Source organism: Chelonoidis abingdonii, chromosome 8 (assembly GCF_003597395.2).
Source record: "Chelonoidis abingdonii isolate Lonesome George chromosome 8, CheloAbing_2.0, whole genome shotgun sequence".
In the NCBI taxonomy this organism is placed as follows: domain Eukaryota; kingdom Metazoa; phylum Chordata; order Testudines; family Testudinidae; genus Chelonoidis; species Chelonoidis abingdonii.
This window is the reverse complement of record NC_133776.1, coordinates 52,584,384-52,602,219: the sequence shown is the minus strand read 5'-3', so window position 1 is coordinate 52,602,219 and position 17,836 is coordinate 52,584,384. Positions and strand designations below refer to the sequence as shown.

General features: G+C 52.0%; 1 protein-coding gene across 1 annotated transcript in view; it reads left to right on the top strand.

The window, feature by feature from the left end:
• PFKL (phosphofructokinase, liver type) overlaps positions 1-8,222 on the top strand; it is a 52,568-nt gene extending 44,346 nt beyond the window's left edge. Inside the window, 8 exon segments of the mRNA XM_032772460.2 lie at positions 215-242; positions 245-360; positions 2,485-2,649; positions 3,667-3,728; positions 5,525-5,636; positions 6,071-6,170; positions 6,681-6,786; positions 7,299-8,222. Coding sequence (XP_032628351.1) covers positions 215-242; positions 245-360; positions 2,485-2,649; positions 3,667-3,728; positions 5,525-5,636; positions 6,071-6,170; positions 6,681-6,786; positions 7,299-7,446 — 837 coding nt within the window. The 3' untranslated portion in view covers positions 7,447-8,222.
• The last annotated feature ends 9,614 nt before the right edge of the window (positions 8,223-17,836 follow it).

Sequence of the window (17,836 nt, the reverse complement as noted above, 5' to 3'; positions counted from 1 at the left end):
CTGAAGCAGGCAGTTGGGGAGCTCCTGTGGCTGCTGTATGCGCATTGCTGCTTTGGGGGGTAGATAGGAGATCTGAGTCTCTGCCAACCGCCAGCACCCTTGTGAGCATGTCAATTCACGGAATATCAAACTGGCCTTGCTCTGGGGGTGAAGGTGAGGGTGGGTTATAGTCTCTGCCATGTCGTTACATTTCCACTTGTGCTGCCCCCTGCAGGCGTACGAGGGGGTGCTGCAACTGGTGGAGCACAGGGCCAGTACGCAGACTCTGCATGTCAGTGTGTGATCCGCCACCATCAGAACCCAACTGTGCCTGGACCGATTCAAGCCTTGGCGCTGCCGACACCTCAATCTGCCATGGAGGTGAGGCACCGGGATGGGGGTGGGAGGTGGTGGAGGCATGACAAACAAGCTCCCTGAAAGTGAGCAGAGACATGTCGCTGCTGGGAGATGCATTCCCATCGCAGGCCCGGATCTGCAAAGGGGCTTGAGCTTCGCAGTACCTAGCTTGTATTTACCCAGATAACCCCGTGACCAGCACTGCAATCTGCAGAGCCCGAGGTTGGCAGCTAGGCTGCTGCTGCTTCCAACGTCACTGGGCCTGTCATAAATATAAAGGGAAGGGTAACAACCTTCCTGTATACAGTACTCTAAAATCCTTCCTGCCAGAGGCACCCAATCCTTTTACCTGTAAAGGGTTAAGAAGCTCAGGTAACCTAGCTGGCACCTGATCGAAAGGACCAATAAGGGGACAAGATACTTTCAAATCTAGGGAGAGGGAAAAGGCTTTGTCTGTCTGTTCTTTGTCTGTCTGTTCTGTGTGCTTGCCAGGGACAGAGCAAGAAAGCAGGCAATCCAGCTCCATCAGTATCAGTAAGTAGGGAAGGAATGTGTTAGCTGACTTTTATTTTGGCATGTGATTTCCTTTGTCTAAGAGGAAGGTTTATACCTGGTTTTGTAACTTTAAGGTTTTGCCTGGAGGGGAGATCCTCTGTGTTCTTGAGTCTTTTGTTATTCTGTAAAGTACTTACCATCCTGATTTTACAGAGGTGATTCTTTTACCTTTTCTTTAATTAAAATTCTTTTAAGAACTTGATTGATTTTTTCATGGTTTTAATATCCAAAGGTTTCGGTCTGTGTTCACCTGTACCAATTGGTGAGGATATTATTCTCAAGCGTCCCCAGGAAAGGGGGTGTAGGGGCTTGGGGGATTATTCTCAAGCCTGTCCAGGAAAAAGGGTGTAGGGGTTTGGGGGGATATTTGGGGAAGGTAGGGCTCCAAGTGGCCCTCCCTAAATGTTTGTTTAAATCACTTGGTGGTGGCAGCGTTACCTAATCCAAGGTACAAGGAAGGATTTGTGCCTTAGGGAGTATTTAACCTAAGCTGCTAGAAATAAGCTTAGGGGGTCTTCATGCAGGTCCCCATGTCTGTACTCTAAAGTTCAATGGGGAGGGAACCCTGCCAGGGCCAGAGAGGGAGCAAGCATGACTCTGTGGTCCAGTGCGTGGGGCATCAGCCTGCAGGGTGAGTCCCAGCATCCAGGCCCCTGGCTCCAGGCACTCTCACCCACCCCCTGATAAATTGCACAGTGCAGCTAGGAGTCATCAGCACAAAAACTTGCTGCCTTTTGAACAGGAAAATGTGGGGAAGAAGGCAGTGCCTTTTTGCTGCCCACCCTCCTCTGCATTTCCAGAGTAGGTCACCCACACAGCCCCATCCTCCCCCTCTCCCCTCTACACACTGTCTGGGGAGCACTTGCTCACTCCCTGCGTAGAGCACAGAGACTCACCCCTTGCAGCCCAGGCTCCTACTGGGGCCAGCTTCGACAGCCTCCTGCATCCTGAAGCAGCCTCTTCCTCCTCCCATCGCTGTGTGGGGCGTTGTCCTCCCTTCCCGCGCTGGCTAGACGCTCTGCTCAGAGCTAAGCCAGCCTGAGGCCTGGCCCTGGGAACCATGCTGGCTCTGTCAGCCAGAAAGTTTCCACCACAGAAAGGTTCCTCCACCCAGGCCTGTGTCACCAGGTTATGCACAGTAAGGGGAGGGAACAAAGGGGCACTTCCCCTTCCTCTTCCCGCTCGGCCTGGGCCCTGCGCAGTGCTCCCGCCATGTTCCATGGGCTGCCAGACAGCGGGGACCTCCCCAGCGCAGGGCTTGGACCCCAGAGCTGCCCTTACTCCGAGCAGACACCTGCCGATGAGTGGCAGAGCACTGCCTGGAGGCAAAGATCAAGGGCCCTGTCCTGCTGGGTCGTGCATGCAAGTTGGGTCTAGTGTTTCAGGGGTGCTGTAAGGGTTGTGAAGGGCCAAGCTATCCTCAGCTGCCAGACTGGAGGAGGAGAGCTTGTCTGCTCAAGATGACAGCAGACATGGCTCTGACCCACGGCTGGTTCTCCTTGCCAGCTCTCCATGACCCAGGGGTGGGGATCCCATACTTGCTCCAATTCTGACATCTGTGCTAACGAGCCCTCTCTTCTGTCCTCGGCACAGAGCTGTGACCGCATTAAGCAGTCAGCCTCTGGCACCAAGCGCCGCGTCTTCATCGTGGAGACCATGGGGGGTTACTGCGGCTACCTGTCGACAGTGACCGGCATCGCCGTGGGAGCGGACGCCGCCTACGTCTACGAGGATCCTTTCACCATTCACGACCTGAAGGTGAGCTCGCTCTCTGGCTCCCACGGAGATACGCCCAGCTCTGTGCAGAGCTTGTCCTTCCCTGTGGGCGTGATGTGGGCCACACGATATGTACAGGAACAGGAAGAACATACAGCAGGTGGCTTTGCTCCAGCGTTCCCTTAGTGTGTTTGGGGCAGACATAGTACATGTAATTAATTTGCAGCGCCATTAATTAAAAGGAGGAGAGATAGCACAGAATGATTCCTGGGAGAGAAAGAGCCGTGATCTCTGCCTCACTCGCTGGACTGAGGAGATATAAGTGTGGGGGTGACCAGTGCGAATTCGGTGAGGACATCAGCTGTAGATGTGACGGGGGAGGAAGGACACGGTGCTGGACATGGGGTTGTGAGGGTCTGATAGGGAGCCCTGGGCCCAAGAACCATAAGGTAGCAGAGAAAAATGAATGGCTACCTCATCAGATCTGAATCTGAGCGCTGGATTCACAAAGGCTTCGTGGCAGAGGCTGGTGTGGTAGCCTCTCATCGTGAGGATGGTATCACCTCCTGCTACAAGCTACAAGCATAGGCTCCCTGGGTCCTTCTGATGCAGAGGGTGAAGGGTCTCAAGAGCCTGGGCTGTCAGGGAGGTGAGGAGATGATTCGCCAGAGGCCCTAGCAGTACAGCTCACCTAGAGAGGCAGTGGAATGAGCCCTGGTAACTCCCTTCCCCCAGGCAATACCCAGAGGCCAGCCAAGGTTTGTTCACGGCTGCACTAGCACAGGGCAGAGGCGATGCGTCCATCGGATCAGCTTCCTCTCCCTGCCTGAGAGCACATTGCAGCCATTGTTTGGGCCCTGCGAGGAGGAGGAGGAGATGATGCCAATTGGATATGGGTGTTTCTGGGCGGGGGTTGCCCTGCGCTGGAGGTTTGAATGGACGGAAGGCAAGAGTGGGGCTAAGGGCCTTCTCTGGGGTGGGAAGCCCCTGGCTGTGCAGGTGCTGGGTGGTGGGATGGTGCCGAGTGCTGTACTAGCATGCCCCATGTCTGTCTTGTAGGTCAACGTTGAGCACTTGACTGAGAAGATGAAGACTGACATTCAGAGGGGCCTGGTGCTCCGGTGAGTCAGCCCAGGGCTCTTCTTTCTGTGGCAATGCAGCTCTGCAGAGTGCACCACCGCTGTGAAACTAACCCAGCTTCCACGCTCCAGCCCACAACCAGACTACGCGGGGCACTGGCCAGCCCCCTCGGCACCCCGAGCGCCAGGCTGGAGAGCTGACGCAGAGCTGGGCAGGGGGGTGGCCCTGCTTAAATCCTGCTTTGGGGGAGGGATTAGTAGTTTTAACCCTTTTGCTGCTGCTGAGGAGAGTACCCCATGGGATGCACATTTGGAGTGTAGAGGGTTCAGGAGTGTGCCGGCTGAAGGACACAGCCCTGACCCTCCAGGCAGCCCGGTTGCTGCCCATTGAATGCCTACACACGCACACAGGAATCGGGGAGGGACTCTCAAGGGAAGCCATCACTTATGCAATGGTGGAGAACATTGGTCTTGGTGCTTCTGTGGTTGAACCACAAAGAGTTGCAGTGAACCAGTTTGAAGACATGAGCTTGGGGCTGGGAATCAGCCCCATCACAGAGCAGCACCCCAAGCGCTGGACTGTTTTTAGGGGGCTGTGACAGCTTTAGCTATTTGAGGGCCAACAAAAAGCTCTGACCTCTGGCCTTCAGACACTTTTATTTCCAAACTTGGCAGTTTTAACCCAAATCAGCCTAGTGAAGCCCCCAGTGCTTAGAAACTTGGGCAGGAAATAACTGGGACAAACCAGTGTGGGAGAAAGCATGTGAATGAGGGAGAGGAAACGGGACTGCAGGAGCAAGGGGTGAGACCTGGGGGTGGTGGAGGTCAGCAAGTGAGACGTGGCTGTGCTGTGCCATGCGATGTGGTCAGTGCAGGGACTGTCTCTCCTGTCCTGGCTGAGACCACCCTTGGGGAGCTGCCACTGTCTAGCACAGCTGAGCAGTGACTGTTTCACCAGCTCCAGTGCCTGGCGGGTGGAAGCCTGGGGAGAAGTTCCTCAGAGTGGTGCCCAGAGGGTTGTCTAAGAACGGGATGAATTAGATGTAGCCTCCAGGAGGGAAAGTTCCCAGGCAGGACGATTTCTTTGGCTAGGCAGAGGTGGCAGACCCATCCCGTGAGATGTTTGAAGCAAGGCTCCACAAAGAGCTGGCTAACACACAGCCGGGGCAATCCGGAACTGGTAGGGCGAGGAGGGCTAGATCGCGCTGAGCTCTTCCATCTCTAATGCCTAGGGCTTTGGCCCCAAGCCAGGGCTTGGCACGCAGGATGGGGAATTTCCTGCACTGGGCTGTTGACCTGCCAAGCTTTGGTAACTGTGGAAGGTTTCAGAGACAGCCCGACCGAGGGTGGCGGTGACCAGGTCGTGCTGGGATTTGGGATCATAGAATATTGTTCTACCCCAGGGGTAGGCAACCTATGGCACGTGTGCCAAAGGTGGCATGCAAGCTGATTTTCAGTGGCACTCACTGCCCAGGTCCTGGCCACCAATCCGGGGGGCTCTGCGTTTTAATTTAATTTTAAATGAAGCTTCTTAAACATTTTAAAAACCTTATTTACTTTACATGCAACAATAGTTTAGTTATATATTACAGACTTATTGAAAGAGACCTGTTAAAAAGTATTACTGGCACACAGCACCTTAAACTAGAGTGAATAAATGAAGACTTGGCACAGCACTTCTGAAAGGTTGCCAACCTCTGTTCTAAGCACTGTGCAGCTTCCGGCCCGCTGTGCCCATGGCGCAGCAAGCTGTGGGTAGGATCCTCTGTCCCTCATCATGGTCTGCTGAGTCACGGGAGGCAGGCCCGCTAATGCGCTCTCCTTTGCCTTCCCCCAAGCAACGAGAAGTGCCATGAACATTACACCACTGAGTTCCTCTACAACCTGTACTCGTCTGAGGGCAGAGGGATCTTCGACTGCAGGATCAACGTCCTGGGACACCTCCAACAGGTAGGCGGCAGCTGCCCTGACTGGGCTGGGAACCCTCTGGGCAGGCGGCTAGGGCCAGAGATGGGCTCCTGTTCAGCTCAGGAGGAGAGACTAGGGCCTAGTCACCTCTAGGCCCTGCCACTCCTTTGCTTTCACTGTCTTCCTGCACTCATGGCAGTGTGGAGGCCTCCGCTCACTGTGCTTAGCCGGTCTGACTGTTGCTTTGCAGGCCCCACTCCTCCGTGCCGTGCTGCAGCTGTCTGGGCTGTATGCTCTGTGTACGGCCCAGAGGCGGATGGCCATTTCCAGGGCACCCGCTTCCTGTGTTACACAGTGATGAGTAGATGCCACTACTGCCCTCCCTGCCTAGTGCCTCCCCCCACAGCTGTGAAACAAGCTCCCTTTGTTCCTAGCTTAATTCTGTGCCCCATGGGGCCACCCGTCTCCGTTTGCAGGGCGGAGCTCCGACCCCCTTTGACCGTAACTATGGCACCAAGCTGGGGGTGAAGGCCATGCTGTGGATGTCGGAGAAGCTGCAGGAGGCTTATCGCAAGGGTAGGTCGAGCATCGCGGCACGGGGAACGTGGGCGAGGATGCAGTGCTTGCCCTAGGCTCAGAAAATGCTCTGCCTGCCAAGGCATTGACACTGAGCCCCTGGGGTCCATCGAACAGGCTTCTCTCCACTGCCCCCCAGTCCCTGGTCACATGTCCAGTGGCTGAGCCAGGCTGGTAACTCTGGCCCCACCAGCCCTGGGGATCCGTGGGACCCACTCAGCATGAGGAGGTGCCTATGCAATTTCCCAACCTGCCCCAGCTGTGGCCTGCAGAAATAGCCTCTAGAGATGAAAGGGGAGCAGAGGCCCCACAGCTCAGTCAGTCCTGGCCTGGAGTGGCTCATTACGAGGTAGCCCTAGCTGATGGTGCAGTGAGCCGGCCCCTGCATTCTGGAAGACCCTTGCTGAGGCTGAGTTGTGTTGCTGGTTAGTCAGCACTCTACAGGGGAGGCGCGGGACCCTGCGTGGCTATGTCCATGTTGCTGCTAACGCCCCACCTGTGGTCCCACAGGGCGCGTCTTCGCCAACTCGGCAGACTCAGCCTGCGTGATCGGACTCAGGAAGAAGATGGTGGCCTTCAGCCCCGTGACAGAGCTCAAGAAAGTCACCGATTTTGAGTGAGTACCGGGCTGGGAGCGAGGGGGGTTCCTGTCTCCCAGTGCACCTTTCTGCTTGGGAGACGGGGCCTCTGCCAGCCAAACCATCAGCGATGCGCCTCTCATGCACTGGCGGCAGGGACCAGAGTTGGCCTGAAGCAGTCATGGGCCAGGGCAGCAGTGTTCCAAGCATCTCAACAGAACTGGCTGGGCGACGCCACAGCTCAAGAGTAGAACTCGCTTTTTCCTTTCAGCCTGGTTTAATCTCCCCAGTCTGACTCCCTCAGAAAACCTGCTTTCCACCCACCGGGCTCCTGTGCATTTCAAAGCCTGGGGTTACTGAGGTTTCCAAGACACGGCCAGTTTCCCTTTGCAGCCATCTGTTCCACTGTGGGGAAAGCATGTCTCGTGGGCTGGAAAGGCCGGATGGGGGGGATTTGTCCATCTACTGGGAACACGAGTCTCTGGCCTAGACCCTTCACTGCTGCAAGCCGGCTCCCTGCAGAGTTGATCTCTGTCCCTCTCCCCCACAGGCACAGGCTGCCGCAGGAACAGTGGTGGCTCAATCTGCGCCTGATGCTGAAGATGTTGGCCAACTACCAGATCAGCCTGACTGAGTACATCTCTGGCAAGATGGAGCACGTCACTCGGCGCACCCTCAGCATCGAGAAGGGGTTCTAGCACCGCCCCCTAGTTGCAGGAACACTGTAGTGCCCCATCCCCCATGTCTCTATTGCCTTTCCATACAGTGTTAGCTGAACCCCAGTCCCCGGTGCTAGGAGGGGGGCTACAGGTGCTTGTGCTGGGCACGCTGGCTAGCGTGACTCCCAGGATCTCCTGCTTTCTGGGGATTTCAACCCACCTCCGAGATTAGATGACACTCCTCTCTCCCACCCGGCCTGCAGAGCAGGTCTGCGATCAGCCTCTCCCCTGCTGGGTCTGGGCTACAGGATCCCAGGCCTACCGATGGTTCAGTGATCAGTGCTTTGGGTGCCTGGCTAGAGCCACTTTACAGGAGCCTGATTCTCAGCAAGCTCTGTGGACAGACCCTCAAAGGTACTGAGGTACCTAACTCCCACCGGTTTCAGAGGGACGTAGGTGTCTAAAGACCCTTCAGGGTCTGGGCCCAAGCCAGGCCCCTGTAAGGCTCTTCTGGTGGGCTCGTCCCATTTGAAGAGATCAGCCCAGGAGGCTGGTGTCTGGGGGAGGAGCGTGCTCACATCCAGTCCACGCAGGGCAGATCCTTTAGCTCACACTCGGATTTTGTTCCCGTTACTTAATGTCTTCAGCGTCTGATGAATTCTTCATGGTTCATTCACGTGGCCAAAGGTGTTAGTGTCACCTGCAATGAACTGGAAGGGACCAGGGATAAGCGTCAGGTCTCTGCAGGCGCGTCCCAGTGGCTTTCTCTCACTATTATGTAGGCACCCAATAAAGTCCCCTTCTGTTCTTCCCAACCTGGCAGACGTGTTTCACCTGCATGTTCCCTCTCACCTCCTCTGTTGGGACACTTGCTAAATTGCATTTCTTCCTGGCAGCTGGAGTCTTTTCTGGGCGCTGAGCGCCAGCCCAGCCCAGCTGTGTGCTGAGCAGCAAGCACCCAGAAGACGTTGTTTCACACGAGTGCTTGGCTTCTGTGGTCTCCCACACAGGCTCCTAGCATGGCCGAGGTGATAAGCTCCCTACCCGGCCCTTGCCAATGTTCCTTGTGAGCCACCATGTCCAGTGCACACTGGTGGGTAGTCACCATGGCTGTAGCCAAACCTTCGCTGGCTGTGCTGTGTCCCGGTGTTCTCTGTGCAATCCGTGTCTTGTGCTGGCTGTGGCGCTGCTTGTATCTCCTAGCGATAAAACCCGCTGAACCCAAACCTGTGTCTGGAAAGAGGTGCTTGCGCCCCTCCCTATGTGGCCGAGCACCAGCGTGGCTTTTCTCCATAGGGACTTGGACCAAGGGAGAGCATGGCTCCCAGCTCTCCGTGTTGGCAGAGTCCCATGGTGCTGAAGTGGAGAGAGAAAGACTGTAGATTGTAGAGGGGGTGAGCTAATTTGGAAAACAGGCCCCTCTCCCCTGCTGTCACTGGTTCACTGCCCCCGCGCTGTGGTGTTCTTGTCCATCCAGATTCTGAAACCCCACCCAGCGAGGTGTCAGCACGGTGTCTGGCTTGCTGGGAAGCAGGGCAGCGATGCAGCATGAAATCCCAGGCGAGGCCATGGTTTGGCTAAGCATCAACCACATGCGCAGTGCATAGATGGCATCTCTGCAGCCCGCTGTGGGCCTTTGCTCAGTGCTAGGCGTCTGCTCTGAGCACTCTGTGCAGCTGTCCAGGAATAATGGGCAGGGCCCCATACCACGGAGTACCCTTCCCTGTAAGGGTCCAAAGAGTCCAGAGATCCAGGAACTTTCCCTGAGTCCATGCTTACAACTTCTTCACCCAGAAAACAAGCTGACAGGGCACCACCCCCATGGGCTCTTTGATTGGTGGAGAGATGAGAACATGTTTAGAGTCTTCGATCTCTGATCATCGCACACAATGACCACTTGCCTTCAAATGCGCAAGAATTAGCACTTCCCTGTTAAAGTTCTTCATTTGCGTTCCATAAGGCTTCTTGCTCATTTGATGGGTTATTTAGTTACCGGGGTACACACAATTTAAATATTTATTACGTCATAACAGGATACAGTTAAGTGAAAATGCATGTAACATCCCATTAGTTTTTATTAAACACCAAATACACTCTAATACAATTAAGAACTGCTTTAATCTACACTAGGGGTCTCAAACTCAATTTACCTTGGGGCCAGGGCCAGTCCTCAAATCCTCCCAGTGGGCCAATGTCACTCATGCCATTGAGAAGACCCCCTCCCCCGCCCCAAATTCTGCTCTCCCAAACTCCACCTCCCACATGTCCTAAGGTTCTGGGAGGGAGTTTGGGTGGGGGAGGAGGTCGGGTAGGGATTGGGGTACAGGGTGCAGACTCTGGGAGGAAGTTTGGGTGCAGAAGGGGTGAGGTTGGGCTCTGGGAGGGAGTTTGGGGGCTGGGGGGGAGGGGATCCAGGGCCTGGGAGGGGATCAGGGGGGTGCAGTGCTCACCTGGGGCTCCAAGGTGGGGTGGGCCGGGGGGCCTCCATGCGCTGCTTCCCCCAGGCACCACCCCTGCAGCTTCCCATTGGCCACAGGGGTGGTTGGGGCACTGGAGCCCCGCAGGCCACATTGGGGCAGTTCTCAGACCGCAGATGAACTGCGGCCCGGGACTTTGAGACCACTGATATATGCTAATACACGCCATGAATTGGCCCAGAGCTTTGGTGTGAGCTGGCACCCGGTCTGCCAGCATCACAATGATCATCATTTCACACATGGGGAAACTGAGGTCCAGAGAAGTTGTGATTCTCCCAAGGCCCTAGAGCAGGTCACTGGAAGAGAATAGAGACCACATCTTGCCTCCCAGGTCAGTCCCCTGGCACTAGGACCATGCAAGCTCAGAGGCTAATGATTCTGCGCCATCTGTGATGCGTTTTGAGCTCTAAGGCGTTAAGGTTATAAGTGTGTGCAATCATGCCTTTGTGGGCCACAACTGAGGATGCCAAATTCAGGACAAACTGCAGAGAAATAGGGCAGATACACTGCAAGACAGGTGGCTAATCCCCACCATAGGCTATATTATCCCAGCAGAGATAGCTCAGTGATTGAGCATTGGTCTGCTAAACCCAAGGTTGTGAGTTCAATCCTGGAGGGCACATCTAGGGCAAAAATTAGTACTTGGTCCCGCTAGTGGAGGCAGGGGGCTGGACTTAATGACCTTTCAAGGGCCCTTCCAGTTCTAGGAGATAGGCTATCTCAATTAATTTAAACTTCTGTTTCACCACACTGGCTAACAAGAAGTCATAAAAGCAGTTTCCTGAGGCATTCCAGTTCTTCTATCACCACCAAAACCTCTAGATTTAAGGTGAGTGGTTTTTTACAACCAGTATCATCAAATAGAAGCTTCTCCTGATCCCAAAGGACCAGCCACATACCCAGGTCAATATATAACTCAAATCTTACCCAAAAATCACGATGATGCCAGTTCTTTAGTATCGAAAATCTAAAGGTTTAAGGAAGAAAGAGAAAGAAAGAAAGATGAGAGCTTAAATTGGTTAAAGGAATCAGTTACATCCAGTAATAACAAAGTTCTTGGTTCAGGCTTGTAGAAGTGATGGAATAAACTGCTGGCTTACGTCAAGTCTCTGGTTGCTTCCAGATCATTGGAAGGTCCTCAGTCCGTTGGTTATAATGCTCCCATTAGTACAGTCCAGAGTTTTGGGCAGGAAAGAGGCAAAATGGAGGTAATTCCAGTGGCTTTTATAGCTCCTGCCATGTGGAGAGGATCCCATTGTTCTTACTGTGGACAAGTACAGGGGCCATCAGGGGCTCGTCCACCTGCACATCTACCAACATGATATATGCCATCATGTGCCAGCAATGCCCCTCTGCCATGTGCATTGGCCAAACCGGACAGTCTCTATGCAAAAGAATAAATGGACACAAATCTGACATCAGGAATCATAACGTTCAAAAACCAGTGGGAGAACACTTCAATCTCTCTAACCACTCAGTGACAGACTTGAAGGTGGCAATTCTGCAACAAAAAAACTTCAAAAACAGACTCCAAAGAGAGACTGCTGAACTCGAATTAATATGCAAATTAGATACAATTAACTCAGGCCTAAACAGAGACTGGGAATGGTTGGGTCATTACACTAATTGAATCTAATTCCCTATGTTAAGTTCTCCTCACACCTTCTATGGGTCATCTTAATTATCACTTCAAAAGTTTTTTTTCCTCCTGCTGCTGATAGCTCATCCCAATTGATTAGACTCTTCCTGTTGGTATGCATACTTCCACCTTTTCGTGTTCTCTGTATGTATAAATATCTCCTGTCTGTGTGTTCCATTCTATGCATCCCAAGAAGTGAGCTGTAGCTCACGAAAGCTCATGCTGAAATAAATTTGTTAGTCTCTAAGGTGCCACAAGTACTCCTGTTCTAGTAACAAGATGGTGGCTGGAGTCACATGTCCATGCATTTTGCCTAGTCACAGCAGGAAATTCCATAAAGTGTAATAGGTGTCTCTCGTGGTTCATTGTCAGTTAAATGGTCTTTTGATGGGCCACTCCGTTTGAATAGTCCCCAAGGGCAGCTCTAGGTATTTTGCCGCCCGAAGGATAGCAGGCAGGCTGCCTTTGGTGGCTTGTCTGCGGGAGGTCCCTGGTCCCGCGGATTCGGTGGCATGCCTGCGGGAGGTCCGCTGAAGCCGCAGGACCAGCGGACCCTCCACAGGTAAGCTGCCGAAGGCAACCTGCCTGCTGCCCTCGCGATGACCGGCAGAGCACCCCCTGTGGCTTGCCGCCCCAGGCACGCGCTTGGCGTGCTGGTGCCTGGAGCTGCCCCTGATAGTCCCTCCAAGGTGTGCTGGCCAACCACCTTGTGGGCTCTACCCGAGGAGCAAACATTTAAGATCAAGGTATAGAGCCAATATTCATAACTTCAAATACAGAAATGATACATGCATACAGATAGCATAATCATAACCAGCAAATCATAACCTTTTCATAGACAATCTTACATCCCACATTTTATACAAGATTTGTTGCAAATATATAATAGTGGCTGCAAGAGTGATCTATATGAACATATTTTAATCAGATAACATCACAGTGTGTTTCAGTGGAGTTCAGCAAACACCCGCATGCTGGCTTTCACCTTTACAATGGTTATACATCCTGAAACACTAAAGAGTCTGGGAAGGATTCCGGGCCAAATGCCAATGACGCCTTCATCACTCACCATTGTCCTCCCAGCTCACTGCTCTCCCACCTTAATTCTGACCCTCACAATTTGCAAAAATACACATGGATATCAAAATACATTCCTAGGAAATGATGAGCTCTGCTTCCTCCTAAAGAGCAGATAACACATGCGTCCTACGGTTGGAAAAACATATCCGGGCCAGAAACCTGTAGAGTATTGTGGGGCCTTGTGGGGACACCTCAAATAAACATTATCCAGCAACTTTCCTTCTCACTGATAGATCAGATCACCAAATAAAGTCCTGGCCACAGATGTGGCAAGATCCCAAATAAATAGAGCACTCAGGCAGGAAGCTTTGATGGGGACCAGACCAGATATTCAGAAGCAACAGCCTGTTCCCTGAAAGTGCACAGGAAAAAAATATTACAGGGCTCAGCAATCTGGCATCCTTCCTACTGCAGCTGTCACTGCACAAGCACACAGAAGGGGACCTAGGACAGGCCTGCTGCTCTGAGCACAGCTCCAAGGAGCCTGTGGGGATGAGCCCCACATAGGGGGCGACACAGATGGAGCTCTGAGTTGGCTGGAGAAACTCTCAGCGGACATTCTGGCCCAGCGCTGGATAGGGATTTCGGTGCCCAAATTCTGGGTGGTGGCTGAAAGCCACACAGCCCCCGCTTGGTTGGTCAGAGCACGCCTGCCAGATTGGACCCTGCTCCAAATCCAGCCAGAGGAGAAGGCAAGTAAATAAATAACCCTTGGAGCAGGGGACTGGACGCTGGGTCCGCCGTCTCCTAGGTGAGTGCCCCAATCACTAGCCCTAGCGGTGTTCTTACACTGTTAGTGGTATCTCCCATTGGCTGGCTTAGGCAGCTCCCTACTGAGCGTACTGGCTGTGTGAATCCCATTCACAGGTGTCCATCTCTCCATGCATTGTACAGGGAACCTGGGTGGCTTTAGCAGGGTCCTGGCCCTTTAAGGGAAGGTGAGAGCCCAGTTCCAGGGGTTGGGAAGAACCGACGCAGGCAGTGGGTAAGAGGAAGATGGTCCAGGGGAGTAGTCAGTGTCTGGGAGAAGAATGGCATAGGGCCGTCCTGGGCCAATGTTTCTTTAAGGGCCAGGACTAGGTGTTTTGTAGGGGTGGGAGGGCGGATGCAAGGCTCTGCTCTCTTAGCCAGTGCACACAGGGGGTTGGTGGTGCTTAATAAACCAGATCCCAAGAGAGAGGGAATATTACTTTAAAAACATTCTGCTTAACTTATTTCTGGGGCCTCAGAGAGAAAGTGAGGCAGAGTGTGTAGGGCATGAAGGGGTGCCCTGGGATAGCACCAGTGTATGGTGCCTAACTCGGGCTTTCTGGATCCCAGTGATTTTCAAAGTGCCTAAAGTTGGCATTGTGATGCTCAGTGCTACCTGGTATGGCTCACAACCAAGATTGCCGACCTCAGATGGTGTGTTCTAGCACTAGATTTCACCAAGCCAGCAACAAATGTGAACTCTGTAAGTCTCCCCATGGAGTCACAGACAGTCCCCTTAGCCTGTCCAGCCTATCTTGCCGCCCAGGCAAACTGGACTTTGTAATAAAACATCACTTACACCAAAAATCACACCACAGTCAGGTTGCTTCCAATCCCAAGAGACCAGTCACTTATCCCAGATCAGTTGGTATCCTATCCTACACCAAAGAGAACACCTGTAGCCAATCCTGTAACAAACTATATAAAGGGTTAATCATTTGGAAAAAGAAATGTGAGTTATTTACAGGTAAAGCAAAGATATCCACACCAATGAGTTACCATCTAAATCCTATGAGTGACAGAGCTGTAGTGACCCATCAATTCCAAGTGTCTTTCAGGGCTGCCCCAAGAGGCTCTCTGGCTTCAGCTTAACATCTCTGGCCCTTCAGAGTTCAAACAGCCCAAAAGATGCAATTTTTTCTTGGCAGGAATTTTTATTCCCTTCCCCCAGAGTTCAAGATAATGGGGCGAGTTCACATGCATGTCTCCTCTTCACGGAGTGGGGGGGATGCTCACAGTAGTGCTTGTATGGAGCAGCTCCCTCAAGTTTGCGATCTCTGGGCTGTGAGCAAGAAGTCCAGTCCCAACTCAGTACCTGATGGGATTTTCAAAGAGGATGGTAGACAACATCTCTAGCCCGCATTGCAGGTCTGAGTTAATGATGACTCAAGATTGTGGAGTACCAGGCTCAGTTAGAATTATTCAATCAAAGATTATCAGCTGGAGATTAGTACAGCATTATACAGAAAGAATAGATACATGACCACCCTTTGATGGGATGATAAAGGGCTGGCTACGTGTCTCCTTCACTATATGTGGAGGCATGCAGTAGATTTCATTCCCCAACCAAGTCCCCATACCAGTGTCGTCATATAGGGGTTCCAAATGAAGAAAATCTCTTTGCCAAAAGAAACTATGTTTTGATGTCATTTCTATATGATTTCACACCCAAATCAGGTAAACTGTGAATGTAATTATTTATACCTGTGACAAAGTTCCTCCTCTACCTTGGTGGGTCCTGCGCTTATTGGCAGGTTTGCTCACCTCAGTGATCTTCCCCACAGTCTGGATCAACTCCTCCTGTGCCTGATCAGGAGTTGGCAGGTTTGGGGGGAACCCGGGCCCACCCTCTACTCTGGGTTCCAGCCCAGGGCCCTGTGGATTGCAGTTGTCTATAGTGCCTCCTGTAACAGCTGCATGACAGCTACAACTCCCTGGGCTACTTCCCCATGGCCTCCTCCAAACACCTTCTTTATCCTCACCACAGGACCTTCCTCCTGGTGACTGATAATGCTTGTACTCCTCAGTCCTCCAGCAGCACACCCTCACCCTCACCCTCATCCTCTCGCTCTCCCTCTCCCTCTCCCTCTTGCTCCCAGCTCCTCACACACACACCACAAATTGAAGTAAGCTCCTTTTTAAACCCAAGTGCCCTGATTAGCCTGCCTTGATTGGCTGTAGGTATTCTAATCAGTCTGTCTGCCTTAATTGGTTCTAGCAGGTTCCTGATTACTCTAGTGCAGCCCCTGCTCTGGTCACTCAGGGAACAGAAAACTACTCATCCAGTGACCAGTATATTTGCCCTCTACCAGACTCCTGTACCCCACTGGGGTTTGGGTCTGTCACACACCTGAGAGGGCTAACAAGAGACTAGTTCAGTGGGTCTTTCTTCCCCCCCAATTATTCTTTCCTATCTGCTGTAACAATTATCCCTTATCACTTTCCCCGGTCTATAGATGCTTATGCAAGCAGTACGTACATCAAGGGAATGGTTTCCAAGCCATTCCATGGACATAGAGGCACCCAAGATGCTTCAGTACCGTTTAACACCTAGAATGCCTGAACAGGTACCTTTCTGGCAAGGAGAGCATTCTAGGCCTTAGAATGCAACATACTCTTTGTTAAGATCCTAAAGAATAGGGAATGAATAAACAAATCAAATATGCAGAAAGTAAAGGATGAAAAGGGTTAATATTTACTAACATATGCGCCCCTGTTGCTATTGTTGGCTAACCATAGCAACACCTGCCTGTCACTCAGGCCTATAACATGGGTATGATCTCTGGCTCAGACCTCTCCCTAGGTGCTCCCATCCAAGCTATGGCTAAGTCGTGCAGATTCTTTCTGTACAGCGTCTCCAAGATACGGCCCTTGCTGGCCATCCACACAGCTAAAGCTCTCATCCAGGCAACACCCTTTTCTCTGGCCTTGACAAATGCAGTCTTGCCCTCTTCGTATCCACTCAGAATGCTGCTGCCAAGGTCATTTTCCTGGCCCATCACTTTGACCATGTCACCCCTTTTTTTGCATCACTCCAATGGCTCCCCCTTCTCTACGGCATCAGATAGAAACTACTCGCTTTCAAGGCCCTTCACAGCCAAGCCCTATGTCATGGCTTTCAGAGTGCAATCCAGAGCAGGGAGGGGTTGGGTTACCACTTGCCATGCAACCCTGGCGACTTGCAATGCTTTGCTGCTGTAGCTCCTAGCCTGGGATGCTTACAACCAGCTACCTGCATACAGGTCTGTCATAAACAGATAGTGGAAGTTAACAGAACAGAGGTACTTTATATCTCTTTTGACTGTAAAGGGTTAACAAGTTCAGTGAGCCTGGCTGTCACCTGATCAGAGAACCAATCAGGAGACAGGATACTTTAAAATCTTGAGGGAGGGAAGTTTGTGTGCGTGCTGTTAGAATTTGGTTGTTGTTCTCTCTGGGTTCTGAGAGTGACCACACGTGCAACCAGGTTTCTCTCCAACTCTCCAATCAGGCTCTTAATAGTTCAGAATATGAGTACTAGGTAGATAAGGCGAGTTAGGCTTAGTTTGTTTTCTTTATTTGCAAATGTGCATTTGGCTGGAAGGAGTTTAAATGTGCATTTGGCTGGAAGGAGTTCAAATTTGTATTTTGCTGAAAGGATTTCAATTTGTATGGTATACTATAGGTGGGACGGTATTCCAGTGTCTATAGCTGAAAAACCCTGTACCCATTCCATTTTAATTTACAAAAGATATTTTTACTGTTCTTTCTTTAAAATTAAAAGTTCTTCTTGTTTAAGAACCTGATTGTTTTTTTATTCTGGTGAGACCCAGAGGCTGGGTCTGGATTCACCAGGAATTGGTGAGGAGAAAGGAGGAAGGGGGAGAGAGAGGCTAATTTCTCTCTCTGTTAGAATTACTGTCTCTCTCAGGGAGAATCTGGGAGGGGAGAGAGAAGGAGGGGAAGGTACAGTTTCGTCTCTGTTTTGTGATTCAAGGAGTTTGAATCACAGTAATTTCCAGGGTAACCCAGGAGGGGAAGCCTGGGAGAGGCAACGGTGGGGGAAAGGGTTTACTTTCCTTGTGGTAAGATCCAGAGGGTCTGGGTCTTGGGGTTCCCTGGGCATGGTTTTGGGGGGACCAGAGTGTACCAGGCACTGGAATTCCTGGTTGGTGGCAGCGCTACAAGTACTAAGCTGGTAATCAAGCCTAGAGGAATTCATGCTGGTACCCCATCTTTTGGACGCTAAGGTTCAGGGTGGGGAATTATACCATGACAAGGTCACACTCTGAGTGTCCATGTGCTAGAAAGCCCTGGATCAGCAGCCTGACTACAGCCCCACTCTGGCTTCCACCAGCCTTGGTTACAACTAGCGCGGTGACCGCAACACACTCGCAATCCTGAATATCCCCAAAACTGAGCACCCTGAAGTGCCTAGCCCTCCCCTGGGCTCAGAGAAATAATAAGATCTGTTGCTCCTTTAAAGAGACAAAAGCACGTTACA